General features: G+C 45.3%; 1 protein-coding gene across 3 annotated transcripts in view; it reads left to right on the top strand.

The window, feature by feature from the left end:
* Window positions 1-14,005, top strand: part of capn3b (calpain 3b) — a 33,054-nt gene extending 19,049 nt beyond the window's left edge. The window contains exons 14-23 of one of the 3 annotated variants that reach the window (XM_042321504.1): window positions 1,464-1,493; window positions 2,618-2,704; window positions 3,523-3,600; window positions 3,698-3,755; window positions 4,088-4,152; window positions 4,578-4,646; window positions 9,526-9,604; window positions 12,512-12,628; window positions 13,001-13,059; window positions 13,203-14,005. In XM_042321504.1, coding sequence (XP_042177438.1) covers window positions 1,464-1,493; window positions 2,618-2,704; window positions 3,523-3,600; window positions 3,698-3,755; window positions 4,088-4,152; window positions 4,578-4,646; window positions 9,526-9,604; window positions 12,512-12,628; window positions 13,001-13,059; window positions 13,203-13,229 — 669 coding nt within the window. In that variant the 3' untranslated portion in view covers window positions 13,230-14,005. The remainder of the gene's footprint in view (window positions 1-1,463; window positions 1,494-2,617; window positions 2,705-3,522; window positions 3,601-3,697; window positions 3,756-4,087; window positions 4,153-4,577; window positions 4,647-9,525; window positions 9,605-12,511; window positions 12,629-13,000; window positions 13,060-13,202) is intronic. The other 2 variants (XM_042321506.1, XM_042321507.1) reach the window with 2 other exon arrangements.
* The last annotated feature ends 112 nt before the right edge of the window (window positions 14,006-14,117 follow it).

Here is a 14,117-nt window from a genome sequence, read left to right as displayed (position 1 = left end):
AAACATATTGATTCAATGGTTGTAAAGAAGGGGAGAGGTCTGTCTGTGATAAAGAGATGCTCTGCTTTTTTGACACCATACTCCACAAAGCAAGTCCTGCAGGCCCTAGTTTAGTCTAATCTTGATTATTGTCCAGTCATGTGGTCAAGTGCTGCAAAGAAAGACCTAGTTAATCTGCAGCTGGCCCTGAACAGAGCAGCATGTCTTGTTCTTCATTGTAATCAGAGGGCTGATATTAATACTATGCTGCCAGTCTATCTTGGCTAAGAGTTGATGAAAGAATGACTGTGTCACTTCTTGTTTTTATAAGAAACATTAATGAGTTGGAAATTCCAAATTGTTTGCATAGTCAACTTACACACAGCACTGATACACACACTTACCCCACCAGACCTGGCACCAGGGTTCTTTTCACAGTGTCCAGGTCCAGAACAAATTCAAGGAAACGTTCAGTATTATACAGAGCCATGAGTGCATGGAACTCCCTTCCATCTTATATAGAGCAAGTGAACAGCAAACCTGGTTTCAATGAACAAATAAAGCAACACCTCACGGCACAACGCCTCTTTCTCATGTGACCTGCTAGTTGTGTGTGTGTACTGACATGTATGTGGAACTGATAGATGCACACACACACTACATGTTCATGTTTTTAAATTGTAAAGTGTTTTGTCTGTAATGTCTTTTTCGTGTGTTGGACCCCAGTAAGACTAGATGTCGCCATTGGCGTCGGCTGATGGGGATCCTAATACATCAAATCAAATCAACCTGTTGTCCATATGCACCTGTTCATGTCTGTATGTCTGCGTCTTTGTCCTCCGCCTACAATTAATACATCACTCAAACTTGAATGAAAAATATAGTCCCACCACTGACAATCTCTCTCTCTCCATCTTCCTCTCTCTCTCCATCTTCCCCTCTCTCTTTCTCTCCCCCTCTCTCTCCCCATCTTCCCCTCTCCTCCCAAATATAGTCCCACCACTGACAATCTCTCTCTCTCCATCTTCCCTCTCTCTTTCTCCCCCCCTCTCTCTCTCCCCCATCTTCCCCTCTCTTTCTCCCCTCCCCCTCCCTCTCTGTCTCTCTCCCCTTCTCTCTCCCCTTCTCCCCCTTCTCTCTCTCTCCCCTTCTCCCCCTTTCTCTCTCTCTCTCTCTCTCTCTCTCTCCCCTTCCCTCTCTCTCTCTCTCTCCCCTTCTTCCCTTTCTCTCTTCTCTCTCTCTCTCTCTCTCTCTCTCTCTCTCTCTCTCTCTCTCTCTCTCTCTCTCTCTCTCTCTCTCTCTCTCTCTCTCTCTCTCTCTCTCTCTCTCTCTCTCTCTCTCTCTCTCTCTCTCTCTCTCTCTCTCTCTCTCTCTCTCTCTCTCTCTCTCTCTCTCTCAGGGTTTGATGGTTCATTGTTCATTTCAATGTTAACTTCTCCATTTCATTTTTATGTTTATTGTCCATTTCTTCCTCCCGCCCACAGCAAGGCAAAAACAGGACAAAGAAAGGAAAGGTACAGTGTGTGCATCATCATAGTTTATTTTGATTTACCCAAATTATGATGAGACATTGAATATTGGATGTTTTTCATGACATCCTCTTTCACTTCTCGCAAGATTAAATAGATTACCATTGCGACCAGTGTCATTTCACATGTAGACTTGAAGCCAATTGAACATTAGCCCGGTGGCCCCTGATCTCTTCGAGCTGTGAAGCCCAACTCCTACGGCCATTACTATACCAAACACAGGAGTTGGCTATACAGCACAAACAGAAAGGGATCCAGGCTAATGGAAATGTTGTTCTACGTCCAGTGAGTTTACTGTCATTTTCTTCTTCTATTCTGTGTCTTTCACCTCTACCACCAATCATCTCTAACCCCTGTGTCACATGTCCACCTCTACCACCAATCATCTCTAACCCCTGTGTCACATGTCCACCTAAACCACCAATCATCTCTAACCCTTGTGTCACATGTCCACCTATACCACCAATCATCTCTAACCCCTGTGTCACATGTCCACCTATACCACCAATCATCTCTAACCCCTGTGTCACATGTCCACCTCTACCACCAATCATCTCTAACCCCTGTGTCACTTCAACTACCCCCTCCCACCATCCACCCCACCACCGTCTACCACTTCCCCCCCATTACCACCCCCCAAACCACCACCGTCCACCCCACCACTACCATCCTGCCACCAACCACCCCACCCCACCATTACCACCCCACCCCCACCCCACCACTACCATCCTGCCACCATCCACCCCACCATTACCACCCCCCCCCACCACTACCACTCCCACCCCACCACTACCATCCTGCCACCATCCACCCCACCCCACCATTACCACCCCACCATTACCACCCCACCCCCATCCACCCCACCACCGTCTACCACTTCCCCACCATTACCACCCCCAAACCACCACCTTCCACCCCCACCACTACCACTACCACCCCACCACTACCACCCTGACACCATCCACTCCACCCCACCATTACCACCCCACCCCCACCCCACCACTACCATCCTGCCACCATCCACCCCACCATTACCACCCCCCACCCCACCACTACCATCCCGCCACCATCCACCCCACCCCCACCCCCACCATCCACCCAACCCCCAGCCCATCGTGTTTGTATCAGACAGAGCGAAGGCCAACAAGGAGATTGAGCAAGATGACATCGAGGTTCAGAAGGAGAAGAAAGAGAAAGTAAAGGTTTTCTCCTTTGAGAGAGGAGGGGGGCAGAGGGGAGGGGTATTCTCCTTTGAGAGAGGAGGGGGGCAGAGGGGAGGGGTGTTTGTGGTGAAACCTATTGTGAAGGCATGTGTTTGTCAAGGTGGCCAAGCCAGGGAGGGGAATTGGGGGGCAAGTGTTTAAATTGGGCGGGAATTTGCATAATAATAAGAGTCTAGTAGCATCAGTTGTGATGTGTGTGTAGCATGAATGTATATGTGTTTAGGTGTGTGTTTATGCGTGTGCGCACCCAAACCGTGCCAGTGAAGTTGCACTTGACACAATTCCACCTGTAGGTATTTTACACCATTTTGCATTCTCCAATGTAGCCATTAGCACAGTGTAACCTCTGACCTACTAAAATACGGGGTCAGTGACAGGGCTGAAACCAAATCTACCCCAGGCCACATAGCATCTCCTGTCCTGACCAGGGAGAGACTTCCGGACACCCCCACTGATCCACAATCAGCTCTAAAAGGTCAACCTATCTCCAGTAACAATGCACCTGTTCTGAGGAACTGTGTATTTACATACTCATATCTGCCATTGTTTGGTTACCATGGTTCCTCCTCTGGTGGAAAGGGGTAATGAATAAACAAATGATAGACTTTTAGGGCAGATTTTACTTTTGCCATTTGTCTATGGATGTCCACAATGCAATCAAAATTAGCATGGCTTTGTGGAGTGCATGTTGGGATATATCACTTTTTAAACCAGCCTGAAACCTGATAACATCATGCCTTCACTTCCATCGATCTTCTCTAAACGTTTCTTTCTCTCACTTTCCCAATCAGCCAAAACCACAGCAACCGGATGAGGAGAGCGGAGAACACAAAATGTTCAGGGCCATTTACCAGCAGATTGCTGGGGAGGTGAGTGATGGTGTGACACCCGAGGGGGCGATAAGGATAGGTTATACTGAGGGGGTCTACATGCACACAGCTCAAAGGAGATATGTCCCCTCTCTAGGACATGCAGATCTGTGCCAACGAGCTCAAGGTGGTCATGAAAAGGGTACTGGAAAAACGTGAGTGCTGTCATGATCCCTCATTTTTAATGCCAGACCCTCCCTCTTCCCTTGTGCCCACTATGTCCGTCAGTGGAGGCTGCTGAGGGGAGGACGGCTCATAATAATGGCTGGAACAGAGCGAATGGAAACCATGGAAACCATGTGTTTGACATATTTTATATGATTCCACTTATTCCGTTCCAGCCATTTTACCATGAGTCTGTCCTCCCTCAGTTAAGGTGCCACCAACCTCCTGTGATGTCCACCTGTCATGTCCTTTTTGTACACTTGTTACGTAGTGTCCACTCTGTAGTATGCACTTGTCTTCCAAATGATATTTTTCTCCACAGATAATGACATGAAGACGGACGGCTTCAGCTTAGAGAGTTGCCGGAGCATGATCGCTTTGATGGATGTATCCTCCCATATGATTAATACTGGAACTCTATTTGAACGTTTCTAATACCATCTCGGGTCTACGACTCTGGTTGCCTGTCTATGTAAACACAGAGCAAACAACAATATTAAAAAGGTACGGACGGATACAGTAGTAAAAGCAGTACTTCAAAAAACATACACAATTCTATGAAATGCAGTTCTTCACACCAGAAGAGGCTGGTGGGAGGAGCTATAGGAGGACAGGCTCATTGTAATAGCTGGAATGGAATTAATCGAAGGTATCATACACATCAAACATGGAAACCACATAAATGGACTCTGCTCCATTAATTCCATTCCTGTCAATACAATGAGCCCATCCTCCTATAGCTCCTCCCACCAGCCTCCACTACTTCACACGGTAAAATATTGCCTGGTGTTTCTTCCTTAACTACTTCTCAGACGGACGGCACAGGAAAACTGAACCTGCAGGAGTTCAAACACCTGTGGAGTAAGATCAAAGCCTGGCAGGTAGGATCCTCCTGTCCATAACTCTCCAGAGCCTGATGGTTTAAGGAAAAACTTCCCCTTAAATCGCATTTACCCTTAGTCTCCCGTTGCCATCACTACTAAGTGAAATGTTGACTTAAATGGAAGTTAGGATGAAGGAGTCTTCTGCATTTTTTTTGTTAAGAGCCCCCGACGCTCAAACGGAACATTAACATGCATCGCTTGCAATATGGTTTTGGAAGCATAAGGATCTTATCTTTCATGTCAGCGAGAAAAAATATAAAAAAGTGTTCAATTGAAACCCACCTTGATAGGATTAGTGTTCCCACATGGCCATATCTCCATGTTACAGCGCTTGTTTACAGAAAACAGACGGAAGACAAGAGTGCGAATTAGCTATCTAGCATTCTCCGAACACCTGTGCGAATTAGCTATCTAGCATTCTCCGAACACCTGTGCGAATTAGCTATCTAGCATTCTCCGTACACCTGTGCGAATTAGCTATCTAGCATTCTCCGAACACCTGTGCGAATTAGCTATCTAGCATTCTCCGAACACCTGTGCGAATTAGCTATCTAGCATTCTCCGAACACCTGTGCGAATTAGCTATCTAGCATTCTCCGAACACCTGTGCGAATTAGCTATCTAGCATTCTCCGAACACCTGTGCGAATTAGCTATCTAGCATTCTCCGAACACCTGTGCGAATTAGCTATCTAGCATTCTCCGAACACCTGTGCGAATTAGCTATCTAGCATTCTCCGAACACCTGTGCGAATTAGCTATCTAGCATTCTCCGAACACCTGTGCGAATTAGCTATCTAGCATGCTCCGTACACCTGTGCGAATTAGCTATCTAGCATGCTCCGTACACCTGTGCGAATTAGCTATCTAGCATTCTCCGAACACCTGTGCGAATTAGCTATCTAGCATTCTCCGAACACCTGTGCGAATTAGCTATCTAGCATGCTCCGTACACCTGTGCGAATTAGCTATCTAGCATGCTCCGTACACCTGTGCGAATTAGCTATCTAGCATTCTCCGAACACCTGTGCGAATTAGCTATCTAGCATTCTCCGAACACCTGTGCGAATTAGCTATCTAGCATGCTCCGTACACCTGTGCGAATTAGCTATCTAGCATTCTCCGAACACCTGTGCGAATTAGCTATCTAGCATGCTCCGTACACCTGTGCGAATTAGCTATCTAGCATTCTCCGAACACCTGTGCGAATTAGCTATCTAGCATTCTCCGAACACCTGTGCGAATTAGCTATCTAGCATGCTCCGTACACCTGTGCGAATTAGCTATCTAGCATGCTCCGTACACCTGTGCGAATTAGCTATCTAGCATGCTCCGTACACCTGTGCGAATTAGCTATCTAGCATTCTCCGAACACCTGTGCGAATTAGCTATCTAGCATGCTCCGTACACCTGTGCGAATTAGCTATCTAGCATTCTCCGAACACCTGTGCGAATTAGCTATCTAGCATTCTCCGAACACCTGTGCGAATTAGCTATCTAGCATGCTCCGTACACCTGTGCGAATTAGCTATCTAGCATGCTCCGTACACCTGTGCGAATTAGCTATCTAGCATGCTCCGTACACCTGTGCGAATTAGCTATCTAGCATGCTCCGTACACCTGTGCGAATTAGCTATCTAGCATTCTCCGAACACCTGTGCGAATTAGCTATCTAGCATGCTCCGTACACCTGTGCGAATTAGCTATCTAGCATGCTCCGAACACCTGTGCGAATTAGCTATCTAGCATGCTCCGTACACCTGTGCGAATTAGCTATCTAGCATGCTCCGTACACCTGTGCTAGCTATCTAGCATTCTCCGAACACCTGTGCGAATTAGCTATCTAGCATGCTCCGTACACCTGTGCGAATTAGCTATCTAGCATGCTCCGTACACCTGTGCGAATTAGCTATCTAGCATGCTCCGTACACCTGTGCGAATTAGCTATCTAGCATTCTCCGAACACCTGTGCGAATTAGCTATCTAGCATTCTCCGTACACCTGTGCGAATTAGCTATCTAGCATTCTCCGAACACCTGTGCAAATTAGCTATCTAGCATGCTCCGTACACCTGTGCGAATTAGCTATCTAGCATTCTCCGAACACCTGTGCGAATTAGCTATCTAGCATTCTCCGAACACCTGTGCGAATTAGCTATCTAGCATGCTCCGTACACCTGTGCGAATTAGCTATCTAGCATGCTCCGTACACCTGTGCGAATTAGCTATCTAGCATGCTCCGTACACCTGTGCGAATTAGCTATCTAGCATGCTCCGTACACCTGTGCGAATTAGCTATCTAGCATGCTCCGAACACCTGTGCGAATTAGCTATCTAGCATGCTCCGTACACCTGTGCGAATTAGCTATCTAGCATGCTCCGTACACCTGTGCGAATTAGCTATCTAGCATTCTCCGAACACCTGTGCGAATTAGCTGTCTAGCATGCTCCGTACACCTGTGCGAATTAGCTATCTAGCATTCTCCGAACACCTGTGGGAATTAGCTATCTAGCATGCTCCGTACACCTGTGCGAATTAGCTATCTAGCATTCTCCGAACACCTGTGCGAATTAGCTATCTAGCATGCTCCGAACACCTGTGCGAATTAGCGATCTAGCATGCTCCGAACACCTGTGCGAATTAGCGATCTAGCATGCTCCGAACACCTGTGCGAATTAGCTATCTAGCATGCTCGGAACACCTGTGCGTAAGTGTAACTCAGGAAGAGTAGCGGAAGTGTAATTTCGTCAGATAGAGGCGCCTACTGTATAGCTGTATGGATCTTTGCTTAACTACCTTATCTTAACCTATCTGTAACTGCTACAGTGTAGTTTATTAGGATGAAGGCTCTCTAGCTGTATGGATCTGTAATTGCTACAGTGTAGTTTAGTAGGATGGAGGCACCATAGCTGTATGGATCTGTAACTGCTACAGTGTAGTTTAGTAGGATGGAGGCTCTATACAGTGGGGCAAAAAAGTATTTAGTCAGCCACCAATTGTGCAAGTTCTCCCACTTAAAAAGATAAGAGAGGCCTGTAATTTTCATCATAGGTACACTTCAACTATGACAGACAAAATGAGGAAATAAAGTCCAGAAAATCACATTGTAGGATTTTTTATGAATTTATTTGCAAATTATGGTGGAAAATAAGTATTTGGTCACCTACAAACAAGCAAGATTTCTGGCTCTCACAGACCTGTAACTTCTTCTTTAAGAGGCTCATCTGTCCTCCACTCGTTACCTGTATTAATGGCACCTGTTTGAACTTGTTATCAGTACAAAAGACACCTGTCCACAACCTCAAACAGTCACACTCCAAACTCCACTATGGCCAAGACCAAAGAGCTGTCAAAGGACACCAGTAACAAAATTGTAGACCTGCACCAGGCTGGGAAGACTGAATCTGCAATAGGTAAGCAGCTTGGTTTGAAGAAATCAACTGTGGGAGCAATTATTAAGAAATGGAAGACATACAAGACCACTGATAATCTCCCTCGATCGGGGGCTCCACGCAAGATCTCACCCCGTGGGGTCAAAATGATCACAAGAACGGTGAGCAAAAATCCCAGAACCACACGGGGGGACCTAGTGAATGATCTGCAGAGAGCTGGGACCAAAGTAACAAAGCCTACCATCAGTAACACACTACGCTGCCAGGGACTCAAATCCTGCAGTGCCAGACGTGTCCCCCTGCTTAAGCCGGTACATGTCCAGGCCCGTCTGAAGTTTGCTAGAGAGCATTTGGATGATCCAGAAGAAGATTGGGCGAATGTCATATGGTCAGATAAAACCAAAATATAACTTTTTGGTAAAAACTCAACTCGTCGTGTTTGGAGGACAAAGAATGCTGAGTTGCATCCAAAGAACACCATACCTACTGTGAAGCATGGGGGTGGAAACATCATGCTCTGGGGCTGTTTTTCTGCAAAGGGACCAGGACGGCTGATCTGTGTAAAGTAAAGAATGAATGGGGCCAGGTATCATGAGATTTTGAGTGAAAACCTCCTTCCATCAGCAAAGGCATTGAAGATGAGACGTGGCTGGGTCTTTCAGCATGACAATGATCCCAAACACACCGCCCGGGCAACGAAGGAGTGGCTTTGTAAGAAGCATTTCAAGGTCCTGGAGTGGCCTAGCCAGTCTCCAGATCTCAACCCCATAGAAAATCTTTGGAGGGAGTTGAAAGTCCGTGTTGCCCAGCAACAGCCCCAAAACATCACTGCTCTAGAGGAGATCTGCATGGAGGTATGGGCCAAAATACCAGCAACAGTGTGTGAAAACCTTGTGAAGACTTACAGAAAACGTTTGACCTCTGTTATATACCCTTTGTTGGCAATGACAAAGTATTGAGATAAACTTTTGTTATTGACCAAATACTTATTTTCCACCATAATTTGCAAATAAATTCATAAAAAATCCTACAATGTGATTTTCTGCATTTTTTTTCTCATTTTGTCTGTCATAGTTGAAGTGTACCTATGATGAAAATTACAGGCCTCTCTCATCTTTTTAAGTGGGAGAACTTGCACAATTGGTGGCTGACTAAATACTTTTTTGCCCCACTGTAGCTGTATGGATCTTTAACTGCTACGGGAATTGCATCTTTTTTATTTGAAGGATTCTTTCTTGCTGATGAAAGATAAGGGCCATATGTTTTGAAAACCATATCGTAAGCAACGATTATTAAACATTAAAACACAGCGTGGGGATTGTAGTTCACATGAGGTAGTTGTGGGCGAAGGTAATAGCTGTAGGGAGAAGGCAGAATGCCACCTAGAGTTCGAGAGAGATGGATTCACAGCGATCATCAACAGATCATTTTCAGCCCAATATTGAAATTCATTGAGATTGACCGTTATGTGTTCACTGTGTACAGCTGATCTTCAAGAAGTATGACAAGGACAAATCCAGCACCATCAGCAGCTTTGAGATGAGGAACGCAGTCAATGATGCAGGTGAGTTCCATGGACAAACTTGTTCAGCCGTTTAGTCCCAGCAGGGCCACGTTCAGTTGCCAAACGTTTTCTAACGTTACAGATAGCAATACCATGAACCGAGCCGACGTGATTTATTATTCTACATGTCAGACGCATGTTTGTTCTACATATTTGTATCTGAACGTTCCAAAATGTTTCGTCTTGCTGAACGTGCCTCCGGGTGAATGGACTTAGAAGTCTTCCCAGAGAGCCATGAGCTGATTACTCCTTTAAAGTGCTGACCCGAACCATGGCACACAGTGTTGGCTTAGATATTTTCTTTTCACATTTTCCTTTCCAGCATGGTTCCAATCCAACAGCTATAGTGGATGTTTAACCAGGCCAGTGAAGCTCAGCTTGGCTCAGTACTAGTGTAAAAAGGGTATTATGAACCACACACACAAACCACAGTCAGGTTGAAAGGACATGGGCATGGGCCCTCAAATACTCTAAAAGTTCTACAGCTGCACCATTGAAAGCATCTTGACTGGCTGCATCACGACTTAGTACGGAAACTGTACCGCCCTCGATTACATGGTGCTACAGAGGCTTGTGCAGACAGCCCAGTACATCATTGGGGCCGAGCCCTCTGCCATCCAGGACCTCTATATCAGGCGGTGTGAAAGGAAGGCTCGGACTCCAGCCACCCAAATCATAGACTGTTCTCTCTGCTTCAGAACGGCAAGCGCTACTGGTGATTCAAGTCTGACACCAACAGGCTCCTGAGCAGCTTCTATCCCCAAGCAATAAGACTGCTAAATAGTTAATAAAATGGCTACATGGACTATCTGCAATGACCCTTCTATTTACGTTTGCACTGTCTCTATGCACACGCTACACACTCACTCACACGGACACTCCAGCACATACGCACACACACATTCATACAGACGCTACACATAGACACACACACACAATCTTCATATACGCTGCTGCTACTCTGTTGATCATAAACTCAGCAAAAAAAGAAACGTCCCTTTTTCAAGACCCTGTCTTTCAAAGATAATTCGTAAAAATCCAAATATCTTCACAGATCTTCATTGTCAAGGGTTTAAACACTGTTTCCCATGCTTGGTCAATGAACCATAAACAAATAATGAACATGCACCTGTGGAACGGTCGTTAAGACACTAACAGCTTACAGACGGTAGGCAATTAAGGTCACAGTTATGAAAAATTAGGACACTAAAGAGGCCTTTCTACTGACTCTGAAAAACACCAAAAGAAAGATGCCCAGGGTCCCTGCTCATCTGCGTGAACATGACATAGGCATGCTGCAAGGAGGCATGAGGACTGCAGATGTGACCAGGGCAATAAATTGCAATGTCCCTACTGTGAGACGCCTAAGACAGCGCTAAAGGGAGACAGGACGGACAGCTGATCGTCCTCACAGTGGCAGACCACGTGTAACAACACCTGCACAGGATCGGTACATCCGAACATCACACCTGCAGGACAGGTACAGGATGGTAACAACAACTGCCTGAATTACAGCAGGAACGCACTGTCCCTCCATCAGTGCTCAGACTGTCCGCAATAGGCTGAGAGAGGCTGGACTGAGGGCTTGTAGGCCTGTTGTAAGACAGGTCCTCACCAGTTAGTCACATGTCTGTGGAACCTGTTCAGTTTATGTCTCAGTTGTTGAATCTTGTTATGCTCATACACATATTTACACATGTTAAGTTTGCTGAAAATAAAAGCAGTTGACGGTGAGAGGACGTTTCTTTTTTTGCTGAGTTGATATCCTGTCACCTTACCCGTATACATACACTATATATATATATATATATATATATATATATAGCAGTATGTGGACACCCCATCAAGTTAGTGGATTCTGCTTTTTAGCCACACTCATTGCTGACAGGTTCATAAAATTGAGCACACAACCATGCAATCTTCATAGACAAACGTTGGTAGTAGAATCTCAACCCCCACTAAATGCAAACTGTAAGGGCTCTTATTTACATTCAAACCTTACTGAAGATCTCTGTGATGTTCAACGTGGTACTGTCATAGGATGCCACCTTTCCAACAAGTCCGTTTGTGAAATTTCTGCCCTGCTAAAGCTGCCCCGGTCAACTGTAAGTGCCGTTATTGTGAAGCGGAAACATCTAGGAGCAACAATGCCGCAACATGGTAGGCCACACAAGCTCACAGAACGGAGCCTGGCGCGTAGAAATTGTCTGTCCATGATTTTTTACATTTTTTATGCCCATACACTACATGACCAAAAGTATCCCTGCATTGTAAAATATGGTACTGGCACTGACCCTAGGAACTTTGACCCTGTATATAGCTTACTTTCTCTTGATCTTTCTATTCTTGTGAATTTTTGTTCTGTCGTGGAACTTCTACACAGGGACATTCAAAGTCAAACTTAACTGACAATAAAGGATGATTGATTTAACTGGAGAGGTTCCAGCAAACTTGATGCACCACAGTACACGTCTGTCGGGAGCTCTGCTGGGGCAGTCCCGTTAGTTGTCTTATATACTGCTTACACAGACAAGTTATATTTGCATGGTTCATACGGTTGGTTCCTGCATGTGTTTGGGACCGTCTCCTATCTGAACTTATAGAACATATTCAGGGCATTCTGCCACATATCTTTACTAAGCACAGGCAGGACCAAGGACTAATTATGACACGGAAGACAAAATTAACATTTAAGGCTGTCTCTTCACACAATTTTCCATCACAGTTCTTCTTGACTTTTGTATTTTTTTGAGTACTACATACAGTATATTGATTTATTGTATTGTTGGGAAAGAGCATGAAAGGCATTTTACTGTACTTGTGCACATGACAAAATATCTTCCACTGTGGTTACAGCAAATCCTTCATCTTGTATCCATTCCACTCCCCCCCCCCCATTCCACTTAGGGTTCCGCTTAAACAACCAGCTGTATGACATCATCACAATGCGCTACGCTGACGAGCACCTCAACATCGACTTTGACAGCTTCATCTGCTGCTTCGTCAGGCTAGAAGGCATGTTCAGTAAGTACACACTGGACTTTTGACACCATTTCCTGTTTCTTCAGGCTAGAGGGAATATTCAGTTAGTACACACTGGTTTGATAAATGTAAATTCCACCAGAAACATCAACAGGCATTCATCACATTGAATAAGAGTCAGAGATAACAGAGAAAGATAGGTTGCGGTCACAGGAGGTTGGTGGCAACTTAATTGCAGAGGAAGGACTTGTGGTATTGACCAGAGAGCTATTGGTGGAACGGTATCAAATACATGGTTTCCATGTGTTGATGCCATTCCATTTGCTCCATTCCGGCCATTATTATGAGCCGTCCTCCCCTCAGCAGCCTCCACTGATAGAGCTACTGTTTGATCTGTACGAGGTCTCTTTGCAGGGACGTTCCATGCCTTTGACAAAAACGGAGACGGCACAATCAAGCTCAACGTCCTCGAGGTAAGCCCAGTAGGCCACTGTGCTACAAAAGGTCACGTCACGTCCATACAAAGAGGAATTCACCCCATTAACTCCTGTCCTCTTCTGCTTTCTTTCATCTCCAGTCTTAACCTGTTTTTGTTTTTCATCTCCTCTTGTTACAGTGGCTCCAGTTGACCATGTATGCTTAGATCACCCAGCCATCAGAGTCCTGCTCTCTGGTCTACCCTCAGCCATGCTTCTACCAACATCGCTTAGATCACCCAGCCATCAGAGGAGTCCTGCTCTCTGGTCTACCCTCATCCATGCTTCTACCAACATCACCTTCCTCTACCTCAGCCAATTCCCCATGTTCTCTCTCTGACAAGACATTGCCATTACTCTCATTCTAGCATAGAAAACAAATGAAATGCAATGGTGATATGTTCTGCAGTCACGCTGCACAAATGATATATCTCACAACGCCGAGAGAAGTGTGTAATGTCTCAAGAAAGTACATTAACAGGGTGTAGCGATCTTCTAAGACACACAGGTTGGCTGGAGAGAAAGACCACCTGGAATGTAAACTTTGACTGGTGAGAGGTATCACCCTGGCAGCACCGAGGGACTTGAATGGGGAACCCTTGCTCCAGTACATTTGGCTAGTGTTTTAAACTACAAGCCTTCAAGTGTTATTGCCTGTCCTTAAAGGGGAAGGTTTTAGAACGCCAGCTCACTGTAAATAACATGTTTAGCATTAGTGGATTGAATACATATCATTGCTTAGCTTTACTTCCTGAAGTGTTTCCATTCCCCTTTAAGTCATTGGTGGTAACTACATTACAAGATCAATGTTGTGTTCCTGTAAGTCTCTGTGATAATATCATGTGGATACTCAGATCTCGAGAGACAGTGATGACGTTGCTGGACTGGATTATTTCAGAAGCATTTTTTTTTCTTCCATTAAATTCAAACTTTTACAAATGTGTCCCAGTTTGTACAGTATGGGATGAGAGTTGTCGAGTCTTGAACGCTAAACCAAATCTCTTAATGTTGATCCCAGGTTGAATTGTATAATGAATGTTTAGGATTTCAAATAA

The sequence above is a fragment of the Oncorhynchus tshawytscha genome, linkage group LG05, assembly GCF_018296145.1.
Source record: "Oncorhynchus tshawytscha isolate Ot180627B linkage group LG05, Otsh_v2.0, whole genome shotgun sequence".
NCBI classification, from domain to species: domain Eukaryota; kingdom Metazoa; phylum Chordata; class Actinopteri; order Salmoniformes; family Salmonidae; genus Oncorhynchus; species Oncorhynchus tshawytscha.
Note: the sequence above shows the minus strand (reverse complement) of the source record. Positions and strands in the feature narration are given on the sequence as shown.